The sequence below is a fragment of the Enhydra lutris genome, unplaced genomic scaffold (assembly GCF_002288905.1).
Source record: "Enhydra lutris kenyoni isolate GAN:26980312 unplaced genomic scaffold, ASM228890v2 scaffoldscaffold57, whole genome shotgun sequence".
Taxonomy (NCBI): Eukaryota; Metazoa; Chordata; class Mammalia; order Carnivora; family Mustelidae; genus Enhydra; species Enhydra lutris.
Window position 1 is genome coordinate 11,293,015 of NW_019154141.1, and position 15,345 is coordinate 11,308,359.

Consider the following 15,345-nt stretch of genomic DNA (forward strand, 5'->3'; position numbering starts at 1 on the left):
GGCCTGGCTCCGACTCCCTTGGTGACCTAGCATGTGTGTGGCCCGTGTCCCTCAGGGCGGGGGCAGCAGGATGCGTCATGTGTGTGACAAGTGGGAGGACTCCAAGCCTCTCTGCCCCCAGTGTTCCCGGCTTCCATGCCCCACAAGGGATGGTAGTGTACTAGAGCTTTGAGGGCATAGTAAGGCTGACGTCCCTGGCTTGCGCTGGCTCTGGTCTGCGCCAATGTCCCACACTCCCAGTCTACACCATGCCGGGCGCTACTTGGGTGTCCCTGTCCCGAGGTCATAGTGGGTGCAGGGAAGGAGTGGCCTTCCTGGGGGACATGGGCAAGGGGGAAAGTCGGGCCAGGACTGGGAACAGGAGGCTTACTGAAATGGGAGAGCAGCCCACAAGGGGTCTGGGATCTGGGGTGGAAGGTGGGGTTCCGAGCCCGAAGCAGGAGCTGGGTAGCCTTTGTGAGAGAGCCATGGGCAGTGGGTAGGTGGGCGGCAGGGTGCTGCCTGGCCTCTGGAGCTGGGGAGGAGGCACCTATGAGGGTTTGTAAGACAAGGTGGTCCCCAAGGGCTGGGGTGGAGCGCAGCGTCTCACCCAGGACACGCTGTGCCCGTTGTGCATGGCTGGGGTTTGAACACCCACCTGACGAGAAGGTGAAGAGAGGGGAGGCCAGGGGAAGCTGTTGGTTGTAGGGCTGTGGAGGAGCTAGTCCCTGTCCCCTTCTCTGGGTCCTGGGAGCGTGGGGACACGTGACTGGACACACAGGCAGGGGCATGTGCACACATCTTGGTGACCAAGGCCGGAGGAGGTAGGCTCAGACAGTCAGGCGAGTGGCTTGTGATGTGGTCAAAATCCCACCTGTCCTCTGTGTGGCTGGAAGACTCCAGACACTGGCCGCCTCTGATACGATGGCCGCCCAGGCCCCTTCCTCTTTGAGACGTTCCCCGCCCTGCAGTATACACACCAGCTTCCTCTTCCCCATCACATCCTCCCCATGCTTTGGGGGAATTGAGGGCCACTCTGTGTCTTGTCCAGGCCAGCCCAGGCGCCGGGCACCCAGCAGCCCCCCTCCGCCTGCTCCCAGCCGTGCAGCCACCCCCTCCCCCACCCATGGTTCCAGTGCCCTCCCGCTCCACGGCGGGAGCCGGGCCCGGGACCCAGAACCCGCCGGTGATCAGAGCATTGAGTAGGAAGGCTCACCAGGACACATAAAAATACCCCGACCTGAGACACCCCCACTCCACCCCACCCCACCCTATCTCAGGCAGCTCTGTCTCAGGCAGCACTTCCGCAGCCCCGACAGGAAATGGGCTGGAGGCTCAGCTTCCCTCCATCTCAGAGCAACTTCTTGTTTCCCCCTTGCCCTGTGCCAGCCCTGGGGTTGTGCCCCCTTGGCTCCACCCCTGAAACCTTCCCAGGGCTCTGTCCCAGCATCTCCGAGGGCACAGGATGGTGGACATGATTGCCAAGCTGACCAAGAGGCGGAGTCGGGCCCTGCGGGTACAGGTAGGGGACCCTGGCATTTTGGGGCAAGCTCAGCCTCTGATGGGGATGGCTGAGGGCCTCCGCGTCAAGGGGCCCCAGGGGCGCCTCCATCCTCTGTCCTTCTCAGGAGGTGGGTGAGCCGGGTTTTGGAGCAGGACATCTCCCGGACTTGGGGGCTCCTCGCTTCTTTCCTCTTTCCTTTTCCAAGGCCTTGCCTATCCGTGAGGGGCTGCAGAGGGACCCTGAGAGACAGTGGTCAGCTTGGGGGAAGAGAAGCAGGCCAGCCACCTGCTTGTGGGCCAGAGGCGGGAACTGGAGACAAAGGGAGTGCTGGGGGGGAGGTCGGGCAGCTGGGTGTGGTGAGAACCAGAGCCCCTCTTGGCTCTGTCCTCTGGCCTGAGGTGGGGGACCATTTCCCCTTTCCTACTGGAAGACCCCTTGTCGCTGTTGTGTTTGTGGGTCTGGGCCTTAGGAGCTGCCGGTGCCCTCATCAGGGCCCTGTTGCCAGGTTATGATGGGGTGTAGTCTGGGCCTCCATGAGTTGGGGGCCCAAGGTGGTAGGCCCTGCTCTAACCTTCAGCCTTCCCCTTGAAGACCAGAGGGCCCAGAGGGACTGGCCCCACCTGGCTTCCAGTCTGATCCTGGCTCTGCCAGGAAAGCGCCTCTGTCTTAGCACTGTGGGGGCCCTACAGAGGGTTCTAGAGTTTGAAGGGCCCTCAGGGCTGCTGCGGTCCAGCTCCCTCCACAGGGCAGCAACCTCACTAACAGGGGCTGGACTCTGCTGGCTCATCTCCAGTGGAGGCCCCTGACTGCCTCCTGAAGCAGCCTGTGTCTCTGGGGCAGCCCCAATCTTTAGAATGTGCCTGCTTCCAGGGGGCCCTGCCTGCCCCCTTTTGGCCTCTGATCTGCAGTCAGGATCCCCACGGTATGATCCTGTGTCTCCCCTTCCTTGTGACAGCCCTCCCATGCTGGGGGCCTAAGCCTCCACTTCCTAGGACTGCCCTGCCCCCTCCTAGGTATGCCCTGCCCCCACTAGGGGTGTTCTTGGTGCAAGATCCCCTCAACCTGACCGGCCTGGGACTCCCCTTGCACTCCTAGCCAGGACCAGCAGGCTGCAGGCAGAAATCCCCGCTCCAAATAGCCCGTGTCCTTCCTTAGCTCATCTCCTCCCATGCCTCCATATGACCTTCCAGCTTCTGTCTCGGGGACGGGAAGGCCGCTGCCTCAGTGGGTCCAGAGGGAGTGGGCAGGAGACATGTCTGGGCCACCCACCTTCCTCTGCCCATCACCTCCATGCCATCCTCCCAAGGAGTCTCCTAGCTCCCTCGCTGAACCCTTATTCCAGGAAGCCCGTGTTCAAAGCGAATCCAGTCTCTCCTGAAGTGTCAGGGGTGTGTGTGTGTGTGTGTGTGTGTGTGTGTGTGTGTGTGTGTGTTGGTTGTTGTTGAACTGTGTCCTGGCTTTGGCTTGCGAACTCGGTCAGTAAGTCCCTTTAGTGGACGGGCTGCATGCCTCAGGGCATTGGGGCACCTGCTAGAGGGCAATTGGGGTCAATTATGTCACCCTGGGTCTTGCTCTCAAAAAACCCCTGCCTTTGGGGTCAGAGGAGGTAGGCAGAGGGGCGGACGACGAATGGGCCAGCAGCCCCTCGCAGGGGCATGAAGACAGTGACAGCGGGTTAGGCATCTCTCCTGAGGGAGAAGTCCTCTCCTGCCAGGAGGCTTGGAGTGGAGCCACAGCGAGGGCAGGTCATGAGAGTGGAGGGTTCCAGAACCCCTCTGGAGCAAAGGTCCAGAGCTAGGAAGACGACTTTTGTGTTTGGGGGAGGGTCTGCAGGCTGGAATCTGGGATGCTCGGGAGGGCTGCAACAGGCCGAGCGAAAGGAAACGTGGCATGGAGGGTCCGGTCTCAACCACACAAGACTTTGTGTGGGGAGGGAGAAGAGTGAGAAACTGGAGCGCCTGGCTCTTCCCACTCCCTCCATGCCTGGGACCTGTCCCTGGTGGTCTAGAATCCACTGCTTGTCTGAGAGTTGGTCTCCTTGCAAACAGTCGTTATCATGGATGTGCATGCATTTTGCTTATCACCCTGTTGGTCTCCTTGCCCCCTCCCCGACCATTCACACAGGCTGCCCAGTAGGGTATTGGGGTCCCTTTGTTCACTGCAGCATTCCCAGTGCCTAGAATGATGTCTGCACCAGGCGTGAATCTTTGTGGGACACATCAGTGTGTCTTGGGGCGCTTACCTAAAGACTCAATTCCCCTCTTGAGGAGCTTATAGCTTAGTGAAGGCATCATTAAGCAACAGAGGAACTTTTGTGATTAAAAACGGTGGCAGGGGGCGGTTATTATACACAGTTTTGAGAAAAAATTTAAAGAAAAATAATCTCTGTAATTACACCACCCAGAGATAACCTCTGTTAGCCTTTTGGAAGGTTCTAAAAACGCGTAATTGGAACTATAGCTGTTCACTGTGTTGAAATCTGCTTTTCCATTATAGCGTTATATATTCTTAGAAACAGTATTGGGGCGCCTGGGTGGCTCTGTCAGTTAAGCCTCTGCCTTTGGCTCAGGTCATGGTCTCAGGGTCCTGGGATCGAGCCCTACATGGGACTCTGCTCAGCAGGGAGCCTGCTTCTCCCTCTTCTTCTGCCTGCCACGCCTCCTGCTTGTGCTCTCTCTCTGTCAAATAAATAAATAAATCTAAAAAAGAAAAAAAAAAAGAAACAGTATTAATCTGGGGTGCCTGGGTGGCTCAGTCAGTTAGGCATCTGCCTTCTGCTCAGGTCATGATCTTGGGGTCCCATTATCAAACCTCCCCAGTCCCCCGCCGCATTGCTTTGGGCTCCCTGCTCAGCAGGGAGTCTGTTTCTCCCTCTGCCCCTCACCCCACTGCTGCTCTCTCTCATTTGCTTGCTCTCTCAAATAAATAAAATCTTAAAAAAAGAGAGAGAGACAGTATTAATCTTCTGCTGCTATGCTGCTGCCTGGGGTTTGATAGTATCGTTATCGATCCCTCTGGCAGCCCGAGGGTGCTGGGCTATGGTGGGCACACCAGCGGAATCTCGGGAAAGGTCTTGAACCTGACACCCTAGCTGAGTCCTAAAGAAGGACTTGGAGTTGGCCCAGTGAGAAAGCGGTGGGGTGAGCCTAGGTGGACTGTGCTTGGTCTCAGCCCAGGGTGGGGCCTCCAGCAACTCCCTGCTACCAGAGCTTAAAGTTCAAGGCAAGGGGCCAGGAATGGCCGGAAATAAGGTGGAGGACAGGCAAGTGACAGACGCCTCTGGTGCCCTGTGAAGGCGCAGACTTTGCCCAGTGGCGGCGAGGAGCAACGGCGTGTTGAGCATGATCAGACTCATGTTCTGTGTGACTAAACCCTCCAGCTCACCTGGCTTTCCTTTGGCGGGCAAGAGGGGCTCATCTCTCCTTGCCCCTCCTTCCTTCCTCCCATCCGACTCTCCTCCCCCTTTCCCTTCTCTGCCATTGATTCTGAGCCCTGCAAAACCCACATTCAGGACATTTCAGTGCCAGATCCAGAGGTAGTACTGATTCCAGTCCCAGAGCTTTCAGGGCCAGGAAGGAAGGAGGTGGAGGGGGGGAATGGAGAGTGTGATGGGGGGGCTGCCCCCATGTGACCTGAGTGGAGGAGGAAAAGGAAGGGGGCCCAGGCGGTTTCTCTATTCCTGTCCAGCCTCTGATTCACCCCCTGGAGGCAGAGTAAGTACACAGCTGGGAGAACTCAGTTATCCATAACTGATTGTTGTTGTTGTTGTTTTTAAGATTTTATTCATTTATTTACAGAAGGATCACAAGTAGGCAGAGAGGCAGGCAGAGAGAGAGAGGGAGAAGCAGGTTTCCTGCTGAGCAAAGAGCCTGATGTGGGGCTCAGTCCCAGGGCACTGAGATTATTACCTGAGCCAAAGGCAGAGGCTTAACCCACTGAGCCACCCAGGCGCCCTAATATCTGATTATTGTCAATAAACACTTAATGTAACTGCCCTACGCATGTGGGACATTTCATACTTTGCAATGCGCTGTCAAGAATATTTCCTCATTCTCTCTTCACTACGGTTTCCGGAGTGGGCAGGGCAGACGTTGTGCAGCTGGTGGAACTGAAGCAAGGGGGTGCTCTAACTTGCCAAAGGTCACCCAGATGGCAAGCGGCCGAGTCGGGACTGTGTGACCCCGGAGCTGCCTGCCCGGAAGGTCACGTTTCCTTTCTCCTCGCACAGGTGGACGACCCCCCGGAGCCCGTGTACGAGAACGTAGAGAGGCAGCCTTCGGTGTCTTCGCCGGGCGCCACCGCGGGCCCCCGCCCCCCGGCGTGGGAGACGCACACAGACGCGGGCAGCGGGCGCCCCTACTACTACAACCCAGACACGGGCGTGACCACCTGGGAGTCGCCCTTCGAGGCTGCGGAGGGCATCTCCAGTCCGGCCACCTCCCCCGCCTCGGTGGGCAGCCGCGAGAGCCTCGAGACCGACTGGGGTCAGTACTGGGATGAGGAGAGCCGCAGGGTGTTCTTCTACAATCCGCTGACGGGCGAGACCGTCTGGGAGGACGAGACCGAGGACGAGCCAGAGGACGAGCTGGAGATGCAGCCGAGCCTGAGCCCGCTCAGCCCCAGGGACCAGAGGGTGAGGGGGCGGGGCCTGGCCCGGGTGGGCGGGGTGGCTCTGAGGCCTCAGACCCCAGGGACCAGAGGGTGAGGGGGCGGGGCCTGGCCCGGGTGGGCGGGGTGGCTCTGAGGCCTCAGACCCCGCCTCCTGCTCTCCCACAGCCCCCCCAACTGCTTGTGGGGGGCGTGGTCTGGTCTAAAAGGGCGGGGCCAAGGGTGCGTACTGGCTCGGAGACCCTCCGACTCGGTCTTTGCTCCCTGCAGCCCCCTACCCCTGAGACGGATTACCCCGAGTTGCTGACCAGTTACCCGGAGGAGGACTATTCCCCCTTGGGCTCGTTCAGTGAGCCCCGGTCTGCCTCTCCTTTGGCCGCGCCCCCCGGTTGGTCTCTCCGAGTGAACCCCGAAGGGCAGACGCTCTACACCAACAACTTCACCCAGGAGCAGGTACGTGCAGTGGGCGGATATGGCCAGACAGCCCCACCCCCGTCATTCCTCCAGCTCTTCTAGTAGCTCACCTTAACACCGTCAACTGCAGCTCCTGGGCGGGCTCCAAGACACCCCATCGCCCGCACCTGACCCTCCCAACTCCTTGGGGCTATATCGGGTTCTGGTGCAAGAGGAACTTTGCCTGCCCTCCCACGAGGCGGGCTGGGAGGCCTGACCACCCCTCTCCCCGCAGTGGGTGAGGTTGGAGGACCAATACGGAAAGCCCTACTTCTACAACCCACATGACGCCTCCGTTCAGTGGGAGCTGCCCCAGGTAACCAACTGGGAGTGGGGGAGTCTTGGGGAGAGGGGAAGGGACTGTGTATGATGGTGTCTTTCTCCTCAGGTTCCAGTCCCTGCCCCTCGAAGCATCCACAAATCCAGCCAGGACAGTGAGACCCCAGCCCAGGCCAGCCCCCCTGAGGAGAAGGTGAGGGTAGAAGCATGTAGGCCCTGGCAGGACCCCCAGAGAAGAAATAGGAGCTTCCTGAAGGTTGTGGGGGCTGGGCCTGGGCCAGGTATGTCTCCCCCACAGGCCCCAGCAAGACGCTGGGCTGAATGAACGTGGGTCTAGGTCATCCCTGGCCCACGGCTGGGTGAGGTTGGGAGCTGAGAGGAGATCTCTCCTGCTTGGGTGAGAGCAGGCACCCCGCCAGCACCAGCAGCAAAGAGGGTTCAGCGGTGACTCAGCCCCAGCCAGTAAGGAGTTGCTGGCTGTGAAGACTAGCCTCTGCACCCCCTGTTGCCACCCCATTAACTGCCTCTTCTTTCCCCTCGTCTTTCTCAGACCAAGACTCTAGACAAGGCCGGGGTGCTCCATCGCACCAAGACGGTGGACAAGGGAAAGCGGCTCCGGTGAGCACCACCCAGACCAGGGCGGGGTGGGCCTTAAGGATGACGTTCACTGAGCATGTCCTGTGTGCCAGACTCTTGTTAATCCTCAGAGCAGCTTTCTAAGAGGTCCCATGAAGACCCTGAGGCCTCTAGAGATAGGGACTTGTCCAGGGTCCCTTGGCTACCAAGCGTGAGAACTGGGAGTCCAGGCCTCACCGTCGGATGCCCCAAGCTGAGCTGTGTTTTCAGCTCTGTGCCCTGCACCTGGGGGCGTATGGGGGCCTCAGTCCAGGGCCAGTGCAAGCCAGTCACCCCCCACTTCCCCACCTAGGAAGAAGCACTGGAGTGCATCCTGGACGGTGCTGGAGGGCGGCGTCCTGACATTCTTCAAGGACTCAAAGGCCTCAGCTGCAGGCGGCCTGGTGAGGCCCAGGGTCCCAGGACAGGGACCCCCCACCCCCAGCAATCTGCTCCTGACTTCTGCGGCTCTTGTCAATGGCTAGGTCTGCAGCAGTGGACCATGAATGCCAGGGGAGCTGGGCCTTGGCAGGGGGTGACAACAGCAGATTCAGACTGTGACAAGCACTTCCAGGCACCCTGGACATGGGGAGCAGTCCTTGAGGGTGGCCACTCCAGTCTGATGGGCATGCAAATAGGGTCTGGGCCATGCCTGCCCTCGGAGATGAGGGCTGTGCCCCTTTCTCCTTTCCTGTCCTGGGTGGGCAGGCAGCAGGCCCAGGACCCCTCGGCCCCCCTTCCCCATCCTGTCCCTGGAGCCAAGGGAGCCTGGTGGATTGGAGCCCGGAGCCATGGCAGGCCTGTCTGGGCTGAGGGCTCCCTGTAACTGTGCTCCCCCCAACCCTTCTCCCCTCTCCCACAGAGGCAGCCTCCCAAGCTCTCCACCCCTGAGTACACAGTGGATCTCAGGGGGGCCTCCCTCTCCTGGGCCCCCAAGGACAAATCTAGCAGAAAGAACGTGTTGGAGGTGAGTGGTGGGGGTTGGGAGAAGGCGAGGGGGCTTACTGATGTCTTGAGACCCTCAGTAGGCAAGCCCCAAGAAGGGGGACCTGGGAAGAGTGGGACTGGAATTCTCAGGGCTCAAAGCCAAAGTCGTATCCACCTTGGGGATCTGTCCACAGTGTTTCTGACACGGCGGATTCTGCAGTTCCCTCTCCAGGAACTGAGTTTATAGTCCTGGAGGGTGGTGAGGAGTAGGGAGCCTCGGGGGAATGAAATCCATGCCTGGAAGGACAGCCCTCTTCCCAGACAGGAGACTCCCTCTCCCCAGCTACTCACTTTAACAGGTTGGAAACCAGCTCCCGCCGGTCAGAGCCAAGCTTCCAACTGAACTGGGTCCTCAGTGAATTAACTGGGCCCCAAGTTTCCCAGGCTCCCCTAGCAGGAGGACTGGTAGGACCCAGGCAAGGACCCTCATGGTGCCACACCCTCCACTGTCCACGTGTTGTCTTTCTTTTCAACTACCTTCGTCGTCACCTCTGTCCCCAGAAGTTCTGAGGAAGGTCACAACAAGAATAGCAACAACCAACCAAACAAACAAATAAAAACCACATGGGGAGCTGATCAAATCCACTGAAAAGCCAGGAGCAAGGGGCATCAGGGGGCCGATGATGTACAGGGGAGAGGTTATTGCTGAAAAAAATGAGGTCAGGTTTCCTGGTAGCCAAAGTGAAAAGAGAAGGGGAATCAGTGACGTGGTTCCTCTTTTGGCGGGGGGAGCTTTCCCAAATTTTGAGTGAGATCAAAGCTTTTTCCCAACCCTTAGCTCTTGAAGCCATTTTTAGTGTCTGGTTCCAGGGTGGGTTAGTAAGAGACCCTCGGGGCTGCTTCAGGTAACGTGATAAAAGCAAAAAGCACAACGTCACAAATCAGCTCAGAAAAAGCAATTCTGCCGGGAGCTTGAGAGTGTAGCTTTCTGAAGATTCCCCAAGTTTCCTCCAGCACATCCACAGAGCAGGGCTGGAAAACCAGTTTGATCTCCTGAGCTGCCCTGGTCGGTGGGTCTGGAGCCTTCCTCCAGGCTCGGCAGGGCCGAGGGCGGTGATCGGTTAGCAATGTCTGTCATGGGTGTCCGACTGAAGAAGGCCATCACTTGCGCTAGGCAGGTTCCGTCCCTGACCTAGAGGGACATCCTTCAGCCCATGCTCCATGTCATCTCTCTATCTTGCCTTTGGAGAACACTGCTGAGTAAATGCTTCCGAGTTGTCTTTTCTGGCAAGAACTAGAAGGCAGATGGGACTCTTGGAAGCTACTCAAGCTGTCGGGAAGGCTGACAGTCTTGAATGGAAATGGAGGAGCCCTCTGCTTCCTGGCTGGCAGGCGGCCATCCTCCCTCCACTCAGGGGGTGGCCTGCAGGCACCTCTAGGATTTTTCTCGAAAGACAGCCCCACATTCTAGATCGTGGCCAGGTTAGCGGGTCCTGGCAGATTTTCACAGCGGGTCTCCCTCGTCACTCCAGAACCACAGAAAACTTTGGGAGTGATAGACCTCCCAAAACAGCTGGTCTGGGGCAGCTCAGCTCACCTGGGCGTCCAGCAGGATGAATGTTTTGGGAGATGTATTGCTGGGTAACTGTATAGCTTTTCCTTCTGTATGAACCTTCCAGAGAGGAACTGGTTATGTTTTGAGAGGGCCTCGGTTTGCCCATCTGTAACAGATAGGCTATCACTGCTTTTAACAAGGCGGAATGCCTGGGCCTGGGGTAAAGCCCTTGTTCTATCGTGCTCTTAGTTCCTGGGGCCAAGGACAGATCATCTCCACCACTTCTGTATCTCCCTTCCCTGCACTGCCTACTCCTGAGGCCCGGCCCCAGGGCCGACCCAGGGAGCCAGAGATGACTGAGAGCTCGTGTGTCTCTCCAGCTGCGGAGCCGAGATGGCTCAGAGTACCTGATCCAGCATGACTCCGAGGCCATCATCAGCACCTGGCACAAGGCCATTGGCGAGGGCATCCAGGAGCTGGTGAGCAGAGCCTGGGGCCTCCAGGGCTGGTGGGGATGGGATGGACAGCCAGGAGGAGGAGATCTCTCCAGGCCAGGTGGGGGGCACATCCTAGCATAATGTTCCATTTCAAGGGAGGCAGGAAGAAAAGGAAATATCGGAGAAAGAGCCTCAGGCTGGAATGACAGGCTAAAATCAGAAGGGAAAACTTCAAAGGATTAAATTGAAGAGTCTATAGTTTTCTAGATTCAAACTATTCCCTGCATAAATGCAGATGGGACAGGCCCCCTCTGACAGCTCTTCTCCAGGAAACAACCTGGGGCTTTTTGACCCTCAATTCCTTAGGAGCCAACACTGAGTACAGAGTTTGGCTGTATTTCTAGAGGCAGGAATCCAAGGGCGGTGATGCAGTTGTTGGCAGTGCTGAGGCCTCAGCCGGAACTTTAAGTCCGGAACTAGGAGCCCCATACTGAGGAATGCTGACTTCGTGGACTGTGTGCAGAGGAACTAGGAAAATGTGGGCAAGGGGGGCCAGGATAAGAAAGAGTGGGGCAGGGCAGGGTGGCTGTCTCCAACACCCGAAGGTCTCCAGGCAGTCAAGGGAGGTGAATGTTCTGAGGTTCCCTGGTGGACGTCAGGGGAGTGAACTGGAGAAGGGAAGTGTGAACTCTGGCCTGGCAGGGAGGGAGCAGGCCGGCTGGGAGGGCACTCCGGGCCCCTCACCCCGTCCCAGAAGGCCTTCCGGCTGGCCCCAGGCCCTGCCTCTCTGAGGCCGCGTGATTGCAGTCTGCAGACCTGCCCCCAGAGGAGGAAAGCGAGAGCAGCAGCGCGGACTTCGGGTCCAGCGAGCGCCTGGGAAGCTTGCGGGAGGAGGAGGCGCGGCCCGGTGCAGGTGCGCGCTGGGGTGAGGGGGGGGGTGGGGGGGGGGGGGGGGGGGGGGGCGTCCCCAGCCCCGCGCCGGGGTGGGGGTTACGTCCTGGGGCTGGGGCCAGCCTGGCCAATCCCGGCGCCACCGAGTGACTCGGCCCCGCATTCCCGGGCCCAGGCGCAGTCATCCCGGAGAGCGACCTCAGCAGGGTCCGGCAGAGGCTCCGCAAGTTCCTACTAAAGCGGCCGACGCTGCAGTCGCTGCGGGAGAAGGGCTACATCAAAGGTACCTGGGGAAGCGGGAGCGCGCGGCGCTGGGGACCCCGGGGCCCGGCGGCGCTCACGAGCCTCTCCCCCAGACCAGGTGTTTGGTTGCGCGCTGGCCGCGCTGTGCGAGCGCGAAAGGAGCTCCGTGCCGCGCTTCGTGCAACAGTGCATCCGCACCGTCGAGGCCCGGGGTACGCGCGGCGCCTGAAGGCCTCCCTCCCGGACCCCATGACGGAGACCCCTGGGGAGGGCGGGGCGGGGGAATGGGGGGAAGCCTCTGAGTGGGAATCCGATCGGGAGCTTCAGCCCCGTCCCCTCCAAACCCGAGGTCAGCGCCTCCCTCTGCCCCAGGGCTGGACATCGACGGCCTGTACCGCATCAGTGGAAACCTGGCCACCATCCAGAAGCTTCGCTACAAGGTGGACCACGGTAAGGCCCCGCCCCTCACCCTGGGGCCTGAAGACACCAAGGGGTGCTGAGGGCCTCTTCCAACTCCTTACCCCCCCACCCGCTTGCCGCAGATGAGCGCCTGGACCTGGATGACGGGCGCTGGGAGGACGTCCACGTGATCACCGGAGCCCTGAAACTCTTCTTTCGAGAGCTGCCAGAGCCCCTCTTCCCCTTCTCGCACTTCCGCCAGTTCATCGCTGCCATCAGTGAGCTCCGGGGTGGGGCGGGGGGGGGCGGACCGGGCAGGGTGCGGTCCGGACTCCCCACCCCGCGCCAGGACTCAGTCCCTCCGTCCCCCTCGCCGAGCCGACCCACTCCTCCCTTCCCCAGAGCTGCAGGACCAGGCCCAGCGCAGCCGCTGTGTTCGGGACTTGGTGCGCTCGCTGCCCGCCCCCAACCACGACACGTTGCGGCTGCTCTTCCAGCACCTGTGCCGGTGAGCGGGCGAGCGGCGCGGGGATGGGAAGGCGGGTGCCGGCGGACCCCCTATGCGCCCTCCAGCTCTGGACCCTAATTCCCGCCTCCCCTCCCCTTCCTGCTGCAGGGTGATCGAGCACGGCGATCAGAACCGCATGTCGGTGCAGAGCGTGGCCATAGTGTTCGGGCCCACGCTGCTGCGGCCGGAGACAGAGGAAACCAGCATGCCCATGACCATGGTGTTCCAGAACCAGGTGGTGGAGCTCATCCTGCAGCGATGCTCAGACATCTTCCAGCCGCACTGACGGCGGGCCCCTATCCCCACCCCCGCAGCTGGTGCTGCGGACCCGGGACTGGGCACCCCGACACTGGTTCTGCCTTGGAAGCTGGACTGTTGGAGGCAGCTGGGCTGGACTCCTCTGTGAGACCCTCCGCCTCCCACCGGTGCACAGGCTGGAGCGAAATCTGCATCCCTTGGTGCAGTATGGTGACCCCTGGTGGGCAGTTTGCAAAATGTGATCCCCCCCCCCCCCCCCCCGCCCCGCCCCTCACCCCCGTCCCTGGCCTGTCCTGTTTGGGGCTTACTTGGGTTCTGTTCTTTATTACAGTGACACCTACTGTGTGTGAGAGAGAGAATGTGCTGGAATGAGACCGTTTTCCCCAATGGTTGGCGCTGGGGGAAGGAGTTTGGGTGAGGGGCTTCTGGGCCTCATCAGGCCTGCACGTGGGGGCCCCCCCGGGGCAGGGGGTGTCAGTCCCAGAGCAGCCACCTCCGGCGCCCCTGCTGCCCGGCTTGCCTCCAGCGTAACTCGTGCCTGACACTGTCCACAACCAACGTGGGCCATTTCCATCCGCTCTCCTGTTTCGGGCCATGGCCTTCCCAGACCCACGGGTGTTGTGTGCACAGGTTCTTCACACTCAGTGTGTACCCTGCACTGGCCTGACCCACACCATCTCCACACACAGTCCCATTGGACAAACAAAGAGAGGGAGGCGGTGGTGGCAGCAAAGTGACCTGCTCAGTGTCCCCTGGGTGGTCTGACTGCCCAGCTGGGGCTCCTCTCACACCACCGTCTCCTGGGAGGGCGCTGTCAGACTTTTCAGCACCCCCTCCCCTCCAAACCCCCTGCACACCCTCTGCCAGTTCTGCTTGGGCCTGGGGACATCCTGAAGGCAAACAGGACACCTGCCGTGGCTGTTCTTAGCCCAGAGGGGAAATAGTGTTGGTGGGAGCTGCCTAGCCCTTCTCAGCGCTCTGGCTGTCCGGCTGCCTGCCAGGGGCCCACCTTGTCCTAAGGAGCTGGGAGAGGCCTGCAGGGCTGGGAGAAGGTGGGTACAACCTCTGGAAAGGAAGCGTGAACCCTGAGGCCAGCGATGCCCCTTTCCTCCTCACACACAAAGCACCTCAGCTTCTGGGTCTCGGCCCCCTGCCCCACCTACCGCTCGTCTGTTTAACAGAAATAGTTACTATTTATTGACATTTCACCCTGCCAAGCATTTCACTTGAATCATCTCATTTGTCTCTCACAGCCAGTATTTATTCTTTGCTCTTCTGTGCCAGGCGCGGTGCTCGGAGGCAGGGGTACTGCGCGGGCCGCCTCTTGGGTGGGGCGTGTGCTCGGTGGCTGACCCACGTCCCGCCAAATGCCAACAGGGCCGGGACAAGAATACAGATGGTCGCCTCACACCATCCATGGACATACTGTAAACCTACAAATCAAGTTCTAACTGTTAAATAAAATGTGTTCTATTCTCCTACTTCGACAAATACATGTTCATAATGACCTCAAAGACGAGCTTCCAACCGAAACTTCTTTGGCGATTCTGGATTCTGTGCTCAGGGACGTTGGCGTGAGAAGAGCCAGCTGCATTGTCAGCCCGCCCCCTGTACCTGCCCTCAGAGCCATCCTGCCCCAAGGGGAGGTCCACATGCACACACGTGGACAATCCCGTCTGCTGGCACACACCGCCATGCCCCCTGCCGCCCCATGGCCACCCCACATGGCCCACCCTTCAGGGAATGGGTCACTTGGGCGGGGACTTCTGGGGTCTTGGCTATCAGGAGCATGGTCCAGAGGGAAGGACCTGGGCTCCAAGGTGCCCCACAGGTTCCTCATCCCGTGGGGGGAGGGCACAGACAGAGAAGGTGAGGGTAGAGCCTTCTGAAGTGGGGCACCAGCAGCAGGGCGAGGGTTCCTCACTCCCAGGTCCAAGGAACGAGACAGATGTTAAACAACTGATTACTTGGTTACATTCCTTTATACAAAAGCCAGAGAAAGCCCAGGGTGCTCTGAAGGCATGTCATTCGGGTGTCACTGTCCCTCAGGAACCTGAGATGCTTCTGCAGAAGCCCCACCTGGGCCCAGTAGTAAAGAATGAAGAGGAGTCGGCAAGGTGAGGAGTTAAGGGAAAGGTGTCTAGTCAGAGGGAACAGCATGTGCAAAGCTCTGCGGTAGGATACGAAGTGAAGCTGGAGAGGTGGACAGGGGACAGTGTGTGCAGGGCCTTGCGGGCCACAACGAACAGGGGCAGGACAGCAGGCAGGAGGGTCCTTGGTTAGGGAGGTCTTGGGAAGTGTCTGCTCCCGGGTCTGATCCTCACCCCACCCCAGGCTTCTGACGCTGCCCAGGCCTCGGTGAGCCAACAATGTGGCAGCAGGCAAATTGGAATCACCATGTCCTGTCACCAGGAAGAGCTGCAGAAATCACCCACTGCCCATGAGGAAACTCCCAGAGAGACAATGTCATAACTCAGTGGAGGTCACACGGCAGACAGGTGGCAGAGCCCACCCGCAGCTTCGTCTGCAGCCTGAGCTCCATCAGACGTCTGGGCTCAGCCGCGAATCCGCACCCCCGAGCCTGGTGCTCAGGGAGCACTGTAGGTGCTCACTGAATATGTCGGGAACGAACTGGATTTTGTGTGGAGACACAAAGATACATAAAAATAGTATCTGCCCTCTTGAAGCA

General features: G+C 59.7%; 1 protein-coding gene across 3 annotated transcripts in view; it reads left to right on the top strand.

Moving 5' to 3' along the window:
- LOC111158080 (Rho GTPase activating protein 27) overlaps window positions 1-14,137 on the top strand; it is a 30,796-nt gene extending 16,659 nt beyond the window's left edge. For 2 of the 3 annotated variants that reach the window (XM_022519905.1, XM_022519904.1), the window contains exons 3-17: window positions 5,712-6,116; window positions 6,362-6,544; window positions 6,780-6,860; window positions 6,933-7,016; window positions 7,374-7,441; window positions 7,752-7,842; window positions 8,301-8,405; window positions 10,301-10,399; window positions 11,165-11,270; window positions 11,424-11,531; window positions 11,605-11,703; window positions 11,864-11,941; window positions 12,034-12,168; window positions 12,293-12,398; window positions 12,507-14,137. In XM_022519905.1, coding sequence (XP_022375613.1) covers window positions 5,712-6,116; window positions 6,362-6,544; window positions 6,780-6,860; window positions 6,933-7,016; window positions 7,374-7,441; window positions 7,752-7,842; window positions 8,301-8,405; window positions 10,301-10,399; window positions 11,165-11,270; window positions 11,424-11,531; window positions 11,605-11,703; window positions 11,864-11,941; window positions 12,034-12,168; window positions 12,293-12,398; window positions 12,507-12,684 — 1,926 coding nt within the window. In that variant the 3' untranslated portion in view covers window positions 12,685-14,137. Of the gene's footprint in view, window positions 1-1,375; window positions 1,502-5,711; window positions 6,117-6,361; window positions 6,545-6,779; window positions 6,861-6,932; window positions 7,017-7,373; window positions 7,442-7,751; window positions 7,843-8,300; window positions 8,406-10,300; window positions 10,400-11,164; window positions 11,271-11,423; window positions 11,532-11,604; window positions 11,704-11,863; window positions 11,942-12,033; window positions 12,169-12,292; window positions 12,399-12,506 lie in introns of those variants that run through there. The other variant, XM_022519907.1, reaches the window with a different exon arrangement.
- The last annotated feature ends 1,208 nt before the right edge of the window (window positions 14,138-15,345 follow it).